This window comes from Electrona antarctica (assembly GCF_951216825.1).
Source record: "Electrona antarctica genome assembly, chromosome: 1".
NCBI lineage: Eukaryota > Metazoa > Chordata > Actinopteri > Myctophiformes > Myctophidae > Electrona > Electrona antarctica.
Window position 1 is genome coordinate 205613 of NC_136806.1, and position 16798 is coordinate 222410.

Below are 16798 nucleotides of genomic sequence, written 5' to 3' on the forward strand. Positions count from 1 at the left end.
TATGTGTGTGTTGGTATCGGGGTCAGAGAAGGTGTGTATGTGTGTGTTGGTATCGGGGTCAGAGAAGGTGTGTATGTGTGTGTTGGTATCGGGGTCAGAGAAGGTGTGTATGTGTGTGTTGGTATCGGGGTCAGAGAAGGTGTGTATGTGTGTGTTGGTATCGGGGTCAGAGAAGGTGTGTATGTGTGTGTTGGTATCGGGGTCAGAGAAGGTGTGTATGTGTGTGTTGGTATCGGGGTCAGAGAAGGTGTGTATGTGTGTGTTGGTATCGGGGTCAGAGAAGGTGTGTATGTGTGTGTTGGTATCGGGGTCAGAGAAGGTGTGTATGTGTGTGTTGGTATCGGGGTCAGAGAAGGTGTGTATGTGTGTGTTGGTATCAGGGTCAGAGAAGGTGTGTATGTGTGTGTTGGTATCGGGGTCAGAGAAGGTGTGTATGTGTGTGTTGGTATCGGGGTCAGAGAAGGTGTGTATGTGTGTGTTGGTATCGGGGTCAGAGAAGGTGTGTATGTGTGTGTTGGTATCGGGGTCAGAGAAGGTGTGTATGTGTGTGTTGGTATCGGGGTCAGAGAAGGTGTGTATGTGTGTGTTGGTATCGGGGTCAGAGAAGGTGTGTATGTGTGTGTTGGTATCGGGGTCAGAGAAGGTGTGTATGTGTGTGTTGGTATCGGGGTCAGAGAAGGTGTGTATGTGTGTGTTGGTATCGGGGTCAGAGAAGGTGTGTATGTGTGTGTTGGTATCGGGGTCAGAGAAGGTGTGTATGTGTGTGTTGGTATCGGGGTCAGAGAAGGTGTGTATGTGTGTGTTGGTATCGGGGTCAGAGAAGGTGTGTATGTGTGTGTTGGTATCGGGGTCAGAGAAGTTGTGTATGTGTGTGTTGGTATCGGGGTCAGAGAAGGTGTGTATGTGTGTGTTGGTATCAGGGTCAGAGAAGTTGTGTATGTGTGTGTTGGTATCGGGGTCAGAGAAGGTGTGTATGTGTGTGTTGGTATCAGGGTCAGAGAAGGTGTGTATGTGTGTGTTGGTATCGGGGTCAGAGAAGGTGTGTATGTGTGTGTTGGTATCGGGGTCAGAGAAGGTGTGTATGTGTGTGTTGGTATCAGGGTCAGAGAACGACAGCGTTCCTCTGTCCCAGTCCAGCTCCACTCTGATCTTCGAGGTTTCTGCCTCAAAGAGAGAGCAATGTGAGAGTCTGACCCTGGCCCTGGTCCTGGCCCTGGCCCTGGTCCTGGTCCTGGTCCTGGCCCTGGCCCTGGTCCTGGCCCTGGTCCTGGTCCTGGTCCTGGTCCTGGTCCTGGCCCTGGCCCTGGCCCTGGTCCTGGCCCTGGTCCTGGCCCTATAGCCCTGGCCCTGACCCTATAGCCCTGGCCCTATAGCCCTGGCCCTGGTCCTGGTCCTGGCCCTATAGCCCTGGCCCTGGCCCTGGTCCTGGCCCTGGCGCACAGCACAGCCTGCACTGCATGCACCGTCGGCTAACTCTATATTCCAAGATAAAAGTGGCATGTCTTCTGTGTCCTTGCAGAACATTTCAGACACGCCCACATGCCAGTCTGTATTGTCTCCGACCTCAATCATAAATTGTCTGTCTGTCTGTCTGTCTGTCTGTCTGTCTGTCTGTCTGTCTGTCTGTCTGTCTGTCTGTACACACACAGCATCTTGTGTTTTACATGGAAGACAAATTGTGGAGGGGGAAACATGTAAATGTTCACTGGACAATACATAAAATATGTACAGTACTTTCTTTTCTCCAGATGATGGAGACTCCCTCAACCCACAACCTAGACTTTGAGAGAAGCCTCTGATAGACATGCTGATTAGATTCACACCAAGAGACAATGGATGAATGATGCAGATCTTTGTACAGATTCAACAGAAGTGGCTCATTCCAGGACTATGAATATGCACTGTATGTCCCAGCAGGGAGTTGAGTTAATTCAGGAACAGGAACAATGCAGGATGGAAATGCACGGCACCACGCCCCACCCGGTTAGTTGCACCTCAGGAATTAGCATGACACATGAACAAAGTTCAACATGGCCTCTGGCCAAAAATAAATAAACTGAAACTAAACCCAGGCAGCAAAATGCTACTGTCTGTGATTCTATATTACACTATAGAAGTAGAGTACAAGTAGATACGTAGCCAAATCAAATCAAAAGTCAGTTTTATTTTTTTTCTTACAAAAAAACAAACATATGGTCATCATAACAAACATTGCATCATTATCATCATTGTATGGACATGTTGGTTGACCAGTGTTTCTTTACAGGTCATGTTGTCCCGGACCGCATGATTATCATACAGTAATATTCCCCTAAAGACTCAGCATGATTATCATACAGTAATATTCCCCTTTCTCTCAGCGTGTCAAAGTTCCAGCATGTTACACTGACCTTCCCTGGCCTTCCCTGGCCTTCCCTGGCAACAGTGTCAGAGGGACAGTGTCGGCGTTGTAAATGAACGGATGGAGCATCTTGGTGAAGGTGTGTGTGAAGGTGTAAATGTGTGTGTTGGTCTCGGGATCAGAGAACGACAGCGTTCCTCTGTCCCAGTCCAGCTCCACTCTGATCCTCCAGGGTTCCTGCGGCAGTGTGAGAACGGTGCACGGGTGAAACGTTTGGAACGGCGCGCAGAAGGCTCTGTATTTACCGTCCTCCAACTCCACGTACCAAAGCTCAGAATTCCTATGCAGATTCGTCGGTAGATTCGTTTCGTCTACCAAGACGCCCACTTTCCAAGCCGTGTTTTCACCGACCTCAACGTCCCAGCTGTGAGTCCCGGAGTCGAAGCCCTCGGAGCCCTTGACGTAGAGGCGCTCGTCGATGTCCTCTTCATCGGTCATGTTTAGAAGCTCCTGCACACAACTCACACTGGTCATATCGATAGACACCTTATGTGTCGTATGGGCAGTGTTGGGGTTCAGGATGACTGGATGGTAGCTGACCGTGTCCTTCATCTTGTCCCACACGCTGAAGGTCAGGTTGCCGAGGTGCTTTGCCAGGTCCAGCATCGACCCGGGGATCCACTGTGGCTCCTGCCGTGTGAACTGCGCTCTTTCCACTGTGGTCTTGTAGTTCTGTAGGAATGAGATGCTCTCAGCGCTCAGCTCCTCCTCTACGGCTCCGATTGTGAGCGAAAGGGTTGCTATCTCTCTGTTCAGACGCGCAATCTCCTCCCCCATCATCTGACTCTTCGCCTGCTCTTCTTCTGTCAGTGCATTGAGCCTTTCCATCTCGTCCACTCGTAGAAACTCGTGGAGCATTCTGAAATCCGCCTTAATCTGACGCGTTGCCATCGCGGTTTGGGCCCGAATGTATGCTGCTGTTTTGACACAGAGTGCTTTATGTGTGTTGAAGACCATCAGTTGATCCTGTAAAGACCTCAGTGGTGTCTCGATCTCATGCTTGAGGTCCTGTGCAGCTGCTTCCACGGAACTGAATCTGTGGTTTGTGTGTTCGTCTGGTGGAAGACACGCAAGACACACTAGCTGATGGCATTCCATACAGAACATATTGTGATCCTCAGTGTGCAGCAGACTGCAGAGATCCTCTGGTGAAGTTCTCTGGCGTTTTGGAGCTCTCCGACCTTTCTTCTGTAGGATGGTGTCACACAGGTTCTTCAGGGCCAGGTTCTTACAGGGTGGACCCATATAGTGTGTCTCCTTACAAACTGGACATTCATTTATCTCCTTCTCTCTCCACCATTTCCGCAGACATTCTTTGCAGAAGCTGTGGCTGCACGACAGGAGAACGGGATGTTCGAAGATGTCACGGCACACGGGGCAGACAAAGTCCTCTTCTGAGAAAGAAAACCTCGAAGACATGGTGTCTCTGAGTGAAGCCACAAACACTGCTCAAGACAAGATGTCAGCCAGTCGACGGTGGTAATACTCCTGTCCTGGTTCTTCAGCAGATAGTTCCAGAGGTCTGGGTCAGTGTAGCGTTCCCTCCTGGCTGTAGCTGTGTATGGAGAGAGACAGATAGTTCCAGAGGTGTGGGTCAGTGTAGCGTTCCCTCCTGGCTGTAGCTGTGTATGGAGAGAGACAGATAGTTCCAGAGGTCTGGGTCAGTGTAGCGTTCCCTCCTGGCTGTATGGAAAGAGACAGGCGTCCTCCTACCTCACTGGAACTGGAAGCTTGTGGGTTGTTGGTCTGAAGGTGATGCTTTTATTCTCTCTGACGAGTCCGGCAAGGGGCGGGGCTTTGACACCACAGAGGTGTTGCATGCAAATGCATGTTGTTACGCTCACGCACGCACGCACACACGCGCTCGCTCACACACACACACACACACACACACACACACACACACACACACACACACACACACACACACACACACACACACACACACACACACACACACACACACACACACACACACACACACACACACACAAGTATACCGTAAGATATGGTTATCTATTTAAGGGTGTCTGCTAAATGCCTAAATTGTAAATTGACTTGGATTAAAATAAATCTCCATATTAGGGAGATGGTCCTTCATCCAGATATTGCAACAATGTCCTCTTTACTTTTATTTATTTTAGACCAAATTAGTGAATTCACTTCTTTTCTTTAAAAATATATTTTGAGGGTATAGAGATGGGTTGAAATATCTATAAACATTTTGGCAACAGTTTTATTCTACCAATAGGAGATGCAAGGCTGACGTCACGGTAGGCTGTCACGCCTACCGGCGCCATTGTGATTGTGATGGCCTACAAGCCCTACTACATATTAGATCTGCATCAAGTGTATCATTTTATAAAGTTGTTGTTTGAGTGCACGGTGCTAGAGCTCTTTCAGTTCGCCAAAATGGGATTTATTAAGCCTACTTGAGTAGTCTACTGTTGTGTGAAATACAAAAAGTAGGCTTCTCACCATAAACAAGGTCAGAATAAAGGGGATAAAATAAATAATGGACTAACATTTCACCGGCGCATTCATCTCACTGCCGCCAGAGTGTGACTCTCTCTCCCTCGCGCTATATTATGGATATATAACTATTCTCTCCCTCTCTCTGACTCTCTCTCTCTCATATATCTCACACACGTTATACATTCGCGTCTGTGAGTAGATCGGCGACCCGTTTCCTACCTGCTGCTGAGAGGCCTAAAGTCACTACAGTGATGTGGAAGACATAAAAGACATTACAATCTTCATGTTGTCTGTAATGTGACACTACAAACAACAAATTGTTTTGTATTAATAATACAAAAGTATAGTCTACTGTACACACCAGTTTAGGAAAATAATCCATGCCAATATACAACATCATGCCTACATCATCACATTATTGTCAGTGGTAATGCATGGAAGCATTGGAAGGAGTGTATCAGTGAAAGTGTATGTGTGCCATAACCAAATACAGATACCGGTACCACAGTTGATTGAAGATGCAATGCAAGCATGTCGTGTTGTTTTCTGCATTTTGATCACAGTACGTTTTTGACCACAAATGGACCAAGTGTTACAACCTCTGTCATTGGAATGTGGTATCAACTCCACCATGCTGTTGTCAACTGGAGTGTGTTTACTTGTGTCAGAAAACCTTGTGTTTATAGAAAAACGGAAGACAAAACAAAAGTATAGTTTATGTTATTGCGTCGCCAGGAATGTCTGCTAAGATGAGTTTGAGTATCATTGTTAATTTATCGTAGTTTAAAATGTTTTAAAAGACAAATGACAGGAAACACTGGTGTCGGACCGTGGAAGGGTCATGTTTTTAGCATATAACTTAAAAACTAGAGTGCCGTTTTCATCTCAGATGTATTAATGTCAAAAAGGAGCATGTGTGTTAACTGGTCAGCTCTTTGTCGCATTAAATAATATACCCAGTAGATAGTTATATGTTGTTTTAATCGAGGAGAAAACACAAAAGTGTCACATTAAGATAGCTACAGTAGAGCTGCTGTGTGTGTTGAGTCTACATGGTTCTCATGTGGTGTTTAAGTCCAGCCCCTTCAGTGCGTTCAGCATCATTCTGTGAGAGTTTACTTTAGAGGAGGAACAGCAACCTACTATCCGAGAGAATAATGGCAGAAGTCGCTCCAGCACCAGCTCCGGCCAAGGCCGCCAAGAAGAAGGCAGCTCCCCGAACCAAGAAGACCGGCCCCAGCGTCGCTGAGCTGGTCGTCGAGGCCGTGTCCGCCTCCAAGGAGCGGAGCGGTGTGTCTCTGGCTGCGGTCAAGAAGGCTCTGGCTGCCGGTGGCTACGATGTGGACAAGAACAAGGCCCGCGTGAAGACCGCCGTCAAGAGCCTGGTCACTAAAGGCACCCTGGTCCAGCTCAAAGGAACCGGCGCGTCTGGCTCTTTCAAGATTAACAAGGCAGAAGCGGTGAAGGTGAAGAAGCCTGTTGTTAAGAAAGCAGTCAAAGCAAAGAAGCCTGCTGCAGCCAAGAAACCCGCAGCGGCTAAGAAGCCCAAGAAGGCGGTAGCAAAGAAGCCCGCAGCCGCCAAGAAATCGCCCAAGAAAGCCAAGAAGCCTGCCGCGAAGAAAGTGGTAGCTAAAAGCCCGAAGAAGGCCACCAAGAGCCCCAAGAAAGTGGCTAAGAAGCCCGCAGCAGCCAAGAAAGCTCCAGCCAAGAAGGTTGCCAAACCCAAGGCAGCAAAGAAGGCAGCTCCCAAGAAGAAGTAAACAGTCTGTTCCATCTTTATACCCACAAAAGGCTCTTTTAAGAGCCAACCACATTGTTTTATAAGAGTATCCTATCCTCACTATAATGGTGATTACTACCATTACCATGCAGTTTATGCCTTTGTATTAGAAGTCAAACCACGCAATTATTATATAAGGCCACTTGTAATCTGTTATTTCTCACCTAATATGTCCTAATTGTGCTACACCATAAATCAGGTTGGTTCAAATCAGCATTGAATAGTGAACATAGTTCCAAATCATAAAGGCCTACATTATCGAGACTGCAGCATGGGAAAATAAGTCATGAAGTCATGGAATGTTATTATTTATGCTTTCCAAGGGTTTTTACAAATGTTTACATATAAATTATTGTATCAGTCTCTTGCATGACAATATTTAATATTTAATAATATTTCAAACGTATGTAGCGCTTTTCTGAGTAGTGAGTACCCAAATACACTTTACACATGAGGGACAAGAAGAAGCAACATGTAAAATCAACTTTATTAGGGAGAGGAAAAAAATATAATAATGCCAAGGAATAAAACCAATATAAACAGGGAAGGCAATATTGGAGTGGCAAAGATATTGACACAAATTAACAGCAATTATATGATTATAGAGTTGAATAGCAATTCATGTAAAAACAAATGGGTGATGTCTCCAAGGGGGAGGAGTATGTGTGTGGGCGGAGGGCGGGCACATTGGCAACGCCCACGCAGCTCTCTCTGCACCTGTCCTCCCTTACGTCCTCAGAACACACATAAAAAGGCAAGGCTCTGAGCTCTCAAGTCATTCCATTTTCTATCTGCAACTACATTACTACTCAATATGTCAGGTCGAGGCAACACTTTCACTTTTATGTAGGCCTACTACTCACCATCATGCATTTTACCAATGCATTTTAATATTGCTACAATCAATGTCAGGGGAATACAGCAAGCAAGCACTAGACAAGAGAAACTTAATGTAATGAAGAATATTAGAGCTGATATTATTTTTATACAAGAATTGCGGCTAAAGACACTGGCTGATGTCAATACTGTCAGAGAGTACTTGTCCCACGGGTGGTCTGAATTTTCAATTGGTGGTGACCACGTAGATGGAGTGGGTATTTTGTTTAACACAAAAAATGTAACTATTCAAAAGAAACGAGAATTAATACCAGGCCGACTTCTTGTCTTAGACTGTATTGTACGAAAACAGAAAATGCGGCTTATTAATGTGTATACAACCCCGCATCGCACTGACAAGATACAGCTTTTTAATAAGCTGAGAGAAGTCTTGTGTGGAGGGCAATGTATAATTCTGGCCGGTGATTTTAATACTATAACAGATCTTAAAGATAGAATTTCAACCACCCGTAGTAACGTAGGCCTATATGATAGAGCAAGTAAAGTATTGAAGGAAACCTGTGAATGTCTGGAAATGAAAGACACCTTTAGGGTGTTGTACCCGGATGCAACTGGCTATACACGTTTTGACGCAAGGGTCAAGACGCGGATAGACAGAATCTATGTGTCAAAAGACATTAATGTAAATACATATAAAACGGAGGCTTGGGTTAATTCCGACCACCTGGCAGTGAGAGCTACTATTAGTTTTCACGACAGTCCTAGAGTAAATAATTGGAAACTGAACATCAATTGCTTAAAAAACCCAGAATTAATACAGAGTATTAGACATGAGATAAATAGAGTGAAGGATTTAAGAGTTTTTACTGAAACAAATGTTGAATTATGGGAAGAGATGAAGAGATGCCTAAAAAGGCAACTCATTTTAAAATGTAAATACTTAAATATAGAACGAAATAAAGAGTATAACAAATTAATGCAACTATATGTTGAACTCAAATGTAAAGGTAGGCCATTAACAGAACAAGATGAAAAGAAATTAGACGACATTAATAGCACTTTGATGATTTTTAATAACGTTTTTTTTAATGCAGCTAAAGTACAAGCAGGCTTTGATATGGATGAACCAGCAAATATACATAAGGTTATAGAGAAATATAAAGAGAGACAAGAGTTTAACTGTATTAATGCACTGACAAATAAACATGGTCAAATTGTAAATGATGATAATGGAATTATGGCACTGATTGTAGAGCATTTTAAAGAAATGTATTGTGGGGATGGTACTTCATTGGATGCAGAGGCCTTTTTATCAGAGGTGAAAAAAATAGATGGAGTGCACTTTGACACACTCCTGGGTGACTTCACCAGCGAGGAAGTTAAAAAAGCAATTTCTTTGTTAAACCGAGGGAAGTCTCCCGGCCCGGATGGCCTACCCTCCGAATTCTATCAATGTTTTGCTAATGAACTTGCCGATATTTTGGCCTCTGCTTTTAATGACGGGTGTTCAAAAAGATCCATGCATGACGGGTTTTATCAAGGTACCATCTCTCTGATCTTTAAAAAAGGTGATGAAAAAGAATTAAATAATTGGAGACAGATCACACTAACTAATATAGAATATAAGATCCTCGCCAAAATCATAATGATGAGACTAAATACAGTATTAAACGAAATAATTGAAAAAGAACAAACATGCGCCATTAAAGGACGAGTGATGTGGGATAACCTCAATAAGATCAGAGAGATGATACACGCACGTCATAAGCCTGGCTTTTTTATTGTTGGTTTTGACCAAAAGAGAGCTTTTGATTTTGTAAATAGAGAATATTTATGGAGTGTTTTGGATAAATATGGGTTTCCACAGGTATTTATAAAAATGATTAATTTAAAATGTTGTATGCAAAATCTCAGGTGGCGGTTAAAGTAAATGGAAGGACGTCTAATTATATTGACATACAGAAAGGGGTGAAACAGGGCTGTCCACTGAGCGCAGCGCTCTACGTTCTTGCCATCAGCCCATTATTAAATAAAATAAAAAATGATAACCGAATCCAAGGTGTTCGGCTTAATAGAACGGCAGCCAAGGTGTCCGCCTACGCGGACGATGTAACTGCCTTTATAAAATCCCAGAGAGAACTTGACTTTGTTAGAGAACACTTTCACCTCTATGAGCAGGCTGCGGGGGCCAAACTAAATGAGACCAAAACAGAATGTATTTGGATAGGAGAGGAGGATCAAAGGCCGGCCCTGCTCATGGAGGTGAAAGATGAAATGAAAATACTTGGCATTTTCTTTGGTAATAGGGACTGTGCTAAAAATAATTGGGACAGAAAAGAAACTGAAATACAGGCCGAAGTAGAAAAATGGAAAGTTAGGGACACAACTTATAAGTCAAGAATAGGGATTGTAAAAACATTTATTTTATCAAAGTTATTGTTCCTGGCCACCATTTTTCCGCCACCTGAGAAGTGCATAACACGAATAAATAGGATGTGTGTACGTTTAATTTGGGGTAACAACCGGGAGGTTACCAAAAGAGTCCTCATGTTTAAAAGTGTCAAAGAGGGAGGACTAGGCGCAATGGACGTCGGCAGCAAAATAATGATTGCATTCTGTAAAAATGTGGCTAGGGGCATTCTGTGTGGAGCAGCCTGGGTAGGAGACCCCCAAACATGGAGAAAACAGAGGGGCAGGGGCAGATTGTCACTGCCATATTATAAATTGGCATATGGGGACTTCACCACGAAATATAGCAATTTAAATATTAACTGGGGAACCCAATCAAATAAAATAATATATAATTTAATAAGTAATAAGATATATGGAGGTATGGTACATTTTAAACACTGCTCTTTTGAAGAAAGTAAAAACCTGGTAAATAATTTTAACAGCGGCCTCGTCACTGGGAACATGCAGGACGTTATGTGGCTAACTGCCAATGGTAGACTCCCAGCTAGAGCAGTAGTTAAATGGAGTTGTTTTGTGAAAACGACAGAATGCCCCATGCCAGATTGTGATGATTTAGAGACCATTTGGCACTTGCTCATAGACTGCAATAGGTCGAAGGCAGTCTGGAGCAAGATGCACGATATAGGCGTGAGGGTGCCATGTCACAGAAACATTCTATACGGCATTTTTAACTGCGGAAAAGAGAATTATGATTTATTTCGGGTTTGCATTTGTGTAACTGTGTTTAAGATTTGGAAGACTCGGTGTAAAATGTCAACGGACAATATCATAATTGATGCAAACACTGTTTTTAAGCAAATTAGAACTGAGCTTAAAAGGAGAAAAAACATGGACTTGAAGAGACTGCACACGCACTTAAACTGGCCCGCTTTAGCACTGTAGTCACTTTAAAACAGTCCAGGTAATGCACCCTTTGTAATGTAGTGCTTGCTACATTATGTGTATACGAAATGTTTGTTTTGATGACATGTATATAATTTTGATATGATATGTATTTATATGATGACAAGCAGCCTGCTTTTTTATATGTAATTCCAAGTCTTTATGTACTGTGATAACGTGTAACTTGTGGAAATTCAATAAAATACTTTAAAATGCAAGGGAGGAAAGGGTCTTGGAAAAGGAGGCGCCAAGCGCCATCGCAAGGTGCTTCGTGATAACATCCAGGGAATCACCAAGCCCGCTATCCGCCGTCTGGCTCGCCGTGGCGGAGTGAAGCGTATCTCCGGTCTGATCTACGAGGAGACCCGCGGTGTCCTCAAGGTGTTCCTGGAGAACGTGATCCGTGACGCCGTCACCTACACCGAGCACGCCAAGAGAAAGACCGTCACCGCCATGGATGTTGTCTATGCTCTGAAGAGACAGGGACGCACTCTGTACGGATTCGGAGGTTAATAATGCTGACATGATCTACCAACCACCCAAAGGCTCTTTTAAGAGCCGCCCACATTTTCTCTACAGAGTATTCCTTTTGTACCAATACGAAAGAAAGTTGACCAGATTACAGGTGGCCCAAAACAAAGCATCTCGTATAGTGCTTCAATTAGTCCAGCGGCTTAGTGCACTTTTTTAGGAGAATAGTGCACTTGCGGATAAAAGCGCCAAATTTTGTATGAGGCTTCTTTATGTCATGCTAAAGGATTTTAGCCTAGGAGCCCTTGTCAAATATCTATTTTAAATATCAAATTGCAAGACTATCAATATCAATGAAATATGTGAAAATCCGCCTAGTATTTTTCCGACTATATACATCATAAAATGATCAGATTACTTCCAAATGTGATAAAGTTGACTTATTTTGACATATACAAGTCACAGAACATGAAATATCATCAATAACACCTTTATTGCAATGAAGAATACAAATGAATATGCATCATAGTGCGAAACATGTTATAGAGCTGTGCGCATTCTGCCTAGCTGTCACAATTGCATTTGCAAAGTGGGGAACAGTCCAAATTTGCATTGCTGCATTGGCAGGTATACATCACCTTTACAGGTGCATCTGATCAGCTCTCTGCAAGCTCTGGAAACCTTTGGAATGGTCAGTAAACTAGCACCCATGACCCTTCTTCCTTGGCCCATAGTTTTGTGGAGAAGGAATCATTTGATGGCTTTGTGTGCTGGTGGCCCAGATGCCTGCTTGGTAGACTGCCCGTTTCACATGTGAGTGCACCCTGGGTGGGAGGTAATTTCTCTATCGTTCGATTTTGTTCACAGAAGAGTTATTTTCTTTTTTTGTTGAAGGACTGGATTTGTCGTACAAAATTACTGTCAGTCTTTCAAGCTCCCGGAAGTGCTGGCAGTCAACATCTAGTTGCTGGAAGGGATGCTTTGCCAGATTGACGAATGTTTCTGTCGCAGCATCATAGGCTTGCCAGGTCCGCCAAGCTGACTTCTTACCCTTTCCATTAATAGCCGGGGAGCGGGAATAGAGATGAACCTGTGATGTCATGACATACTTTTTATTTGTGTTTTTTCTATTAACTTGGTCATTAAGGAACACAGAATGAGAGGTCTGCTCTGACCAAATGAATAGAATAAAAACACAAATAAAAAGTATGTTATGACATCACAGGTCCTCTCAAATTTTGGGTGACTGGCTCCCCGGCTATTAAGGCATATGTTGTGTCACAACCGGAATATGCGTGAAACATAGGCAGGGCTCGAGATTTGGGTTCCCCTAGGGCCTAGGCTATTGCAGTCTACCAAGCGGGCATCTGGGCCACCAGCACACGAAGCCACCAAGTGATTCCTTCTCCACAGAACTATGGGTGGGTTAAAGAAGAAGGGTCATGGGTGCCAGTTTGGCTGACCATTCCAGAGGTTTCCAGAGCTTGCAGAGAGCTGATCAGATGCACCTGTAAAGGTGACTGTAGTGTAGTACCTGAAAATGCAGTAATACAAATTTGGACTGTTCCCCACTTTGCAAATGCAATTGTGACAGCTAGGCAGAAAGCACAGCTCTATAACATGTTTCACACTATGATGCATATCCTTGTACTATAATGGAAAGGGGGAGCAAACCAATATATTTATCCGCCCGGCTTCTCCTAGGAAACTTGGCAATTCTGCTCAGCAAGCCATCCTGGGAAGCAGTATAGGGGAAGGCCTCTCGGAGGACATGAACACCCTTTCTTCATACCTGAAGGACTGCCGCCTCAAGCTCAGTGTTGAGAAGACTGTAGCAACAATGTTCCACCTCTACAAAAGGGAAGCAACTCGCCAAATCAACATCATGGTCGACGGTGCCCGGCTACAGTCCCAGTCCTCACCGACATACATGGAGTGAAGCTCGACAGAACACTGTCCTTTAAACAACACCTGGACAGTGTTAAGGGAAAGCCCGTGCCGCACTGATACAGCATCTAGCTGGCACCACGTGGGGAGTCACCACAAAGACACTGCGCATCTCCACCGAGGCCCTAGTTTTCCCTGCCGCTGAATACTGTGCCTCAGCCTGGAATCGCCCCAGCAGAGGTCAGGCGAGAAGCAGCCACACTGGCCCTCACTCGGAAGGCACAGTTGAGCAAATCTCACCTCCTCCACAAGGTCGTCACGGAGACACCACAGCGTACGCATCTCAAGTCCCGGCGGCCCTTTGCCACACAGGCCCAGGAACTGCTCGGCACAACACCAGCCGACACCTCCAAGGCTTCCTGGGTGAAGGCAAGATGGAGGGACCAGTGGAAGGCAGCAGATCCTTCCAGGCTTCACTACTACATCGAGGATCTCACAGATGTTCCTGGCCAGCGCCTCCCCCGCAGGGAGTGGACAACCCTCAACCGCCTGAGGACGGGTGTGGGACGCTTTGGTGCATCCATGCAGAAGTGGGGACTCACAGACAGTGCCCACTGAGAATGTGGGGATCCATTACAGACTGTGGAACACGTGCTGACCAGCTGCCCCACATACCGGCCACCAAATAGTGATCAAGGCTTAATTGACCTAGACAATGACACACTGGACTGGCTTGCTGCAATGGAGCTGAAGGTCTAAGGACATATACGACAGAAGAAGCACAAACAAATTCTACATGCCACAGGAATCCATCTGCACTACATTGCCTCCGCTCACCTGTCATATGTATTGTACAAATATTGCTTTTGTGTGCCATACTGTTATTGTGCAACATTTTGCTGTGACGCAAATTATATCACAATTTCCACATTCACCGACCCCTCCCCTTTTCACTGCACACACACACACACGCACACGCACACACAGCAGCACGGTATGGTACAGTACAGTATGGTACGGTAACGTACAGTCTGGTACAGTACGGTACAGTAACATACAGTATGGTACAGTACGGTACAGTAACATACAGTATGGTACAGTAACATACAGTATGGTACATTGCAGTACAGTACAGTACAGTATGGTACAGTAACATACAGTATGGTACATTGCAGTACAGTACAGTACAGTATGGTACAGTAACATACAGTATGGTACATTGCAGTACAGTACAGTATGGTACAGTAACATACAGTATGGTACATTGCAGTACAGTACAGTACAGTATGGTACAGTAACATACAGTATGGTACATTGCAGTACAGTACAGTACAGTATGGTACAGTAACATACAGTATGGTACATTGCAGTACAGTACAGTACAGTATGGTACAGTAACATACAGTATGGTACATTGCAGTACAGTACAGTACAGTACAGTACAGTACAGTACAGTACAGTACAGTACAGTACAGTACAGTACAGTGCAGTCTGGTACAGTACAGTATTGTACAGTACGGTACAGTATGGCACAGTACAGTACGCTACAGTATGGTTCAGTACCGCACCCAAAATGTAGTCTGACTGAACAAGTGGGCACCCTGCACAAGTGGCCACCCGGACAACTGGCCACCTGGATGGTGTGGCGCGAGACCGTCCGATGGCCGGTCGAGTTATAGTTCATTTGTATGTATTCTTCATTGCAATAAAGGTGTTATTGATGATATTTCATGTTCTGTGACTTTAATAATGTCAAAATAAGTCAACTTTATCACATTTGGAAATAATCTGATCATTTTATGATGTATATAGTCTGAAAAATACTAGGCGGATTTTCACATATTTCACATATTGCATTGATAATAATGTCTTGCAATTTGATATTTAAAATAGATATTTGACAAGGGCTCCTAGGCTAAAATTCAATAACTGACCCTAACGAACCATCATGCAAAAAATTACGCTTTTATCCGCAATTGCACTATCCTTTCACTAAGCCGCCGGACTAAATGCCCAAGTCGAACAAGACTAAGTACAATGATCTAGTGTGTTAAGTGTAAAAAGTAAGTTTGCTTATTTATTACTGTGTTCAGAGAAAAACATCACAACTAAAACCCCAGCAATAATTTATCATTCTCAGATACACATTATTTTACTGCCTTCATGTAGAACTAATGTTAGAACAGTCCATTACAGAGCAATGGTGGCATGGAACCCTTTACCTGTTTTGTTTTTTTGTTTATGAAGATAGAGATGTGAACTGGAGATGCATATGGGCTATATATCCCATAATGTATATTTACTTTATTATCATTGAAGATTTAATTTTACTGTGGAGGAATTGGAATAAACTATCAAATCTAGTAGACGGATCATGAGTTGTGTTGTGTTGTGTTGGATGAATGTTGTAAATGTATGTAATAATGTTTAAGACCCCAGGAAGAATAGCTGCTGTGTCTCAGTAAGCTAATGGGGATCTAATAAATACATCAAAATCAAATACAGGTTTAACGTTTTTTTTTATTTTTTTATTCAATATTTGTTTTAAAAACTATCGACTGAAGAAAATGTATTTTTGACAGTTTGTTTTACATCACCTAATCATAGCAACATGAGTTAGATTTGAATATATTACCCAACCCAATTAATGTCACATACATACCCTACCCTAGTATATATTTTAGCGGGACAATAGAGCAGGCGGGCGGGAGAACATTATGCAGAATAAAAGTCATAAGCAGCCATTTCAAATTATTTCATTGAATTTCCACAATTTTACAAAATATCCACAGTACAAAGAATATCCAAGGCTATATTTGAGCGGAACAATAGATTAGGCGGGCAACATTATGCAAAAGACAGAAAGAAACAAAGACAGTGCGAGTCTCCTCCCTCTGTGGTTCAGTCACATAAGCAGTGGCAGAAGAAGCCAATCACGTGCAGGGAGTCGCTCACACACTTCATTTGCATATGTTTGCTATAAATACTGGTGCAACGCTGACTACATTTCACTTCCACTATTGAGTACACTCAGAAAGAACTATGCCTGAAGTAGCAAAGCCAGCGGTAGCAAAGCCAGCGCCCAAGAAGGGTTCCAAGAAAGCCGTCACCAAGACCGCTGCGAAGGGCGGCAAGAAGCGCAGAAAGTCCAGGAAGGAGAGCTACGCCATCTACATATACAAGGTCCTGAAGCAGGTCCACCCTGACACCGGTGTCTCTTCCAAGGCCATGGGCATCATGAACTCCTTCGTCAACGACATCTTTGAGCGCATCGCCGGTGAAGCCTCCAAACTGGCTAACTACAACAAGCGCCGCACCATCTCATCCAGGGAGATTCAGACCGCCGTCCGCCTGCTTCTCCCCGGTGAGCTGGCCAAGCACGCCGTGTCTGAAGGCACCAAGGCTGTGACCAAGTACACCAGCTCCAAGTAAACTGTTCTGTCTGCTCTAAACACAACGGTCCTTTTAAGGACCACCCATGTTCTCCAACAAAGAGTTTATCCACATATTATAAGCAAACTGCCTTTTCAGATCCAGCTAAACCAGTTTTGTCCAGGTCAGTCGTCTGACGCTAATCTGAATAACAATGCTAA

The 16798-nt window shown here is 44.1% G+C and overlaps 3 protein-coding genes across 3 annotated transcripts; 2 read left to right on the forward strand and 1 right to left on the reverse strand.

Annotated features, from left to right (window-relative positions):
* Positions 1-2380: 2380 nt before the first annotated feature.
* LOC306927213 (E3 ubiquitin-protein ligase TRIM35-like) lies at positions 2381-3820 on the reverse strand (the record flags this gene model as incomplete). The annotated part of the gene is made up of 1 exon (XM_079506910.1): positions 2381-3820. The coding sequence occupies one exon, from the start codon at positions 3818-3820 to the stop codon at positions 2381-2383; it is 1440 nt and encodes a 479-aa protein (XP_079363036.1).
* Positions 3821-6033: 2213 nt separating this feature from the next.
* Positions 6034-6636, forward strand: LOC306930184 (histone H1-like; the record flags this gene model as incomplete). Its single annotated transcript, XM_079511010.1, has 1 exon — positions 6034-6636. The coding sequence occupies one exon, from the start codon at positions 6034-6036 to the stop codon at positions 6634-6636; it is 603 nt and encodes a 200-aa protein (XP_079367136.1).
* Positions 6637-16240: 9604 nt separating this feature from the next.
* On the forward strand, positions 16241-16637 carry LOC306921444 (histone H2B-like; the record flags this gene model as incomplete). Its single annotated transcript, XM_079498578.1, has 1 exon — positions 16241-16637. The coding sequence occupies exon 1, from the start codon at positions 16248-16250 to the stop codon at positions 16635-16637; it is 390 nt and encodes a 129-aa protein (XP_079354704.1). The 5' UTR covers positions 16241-16247.
* Positions 16638-16798: the final 161 nt, after the last annotated feature.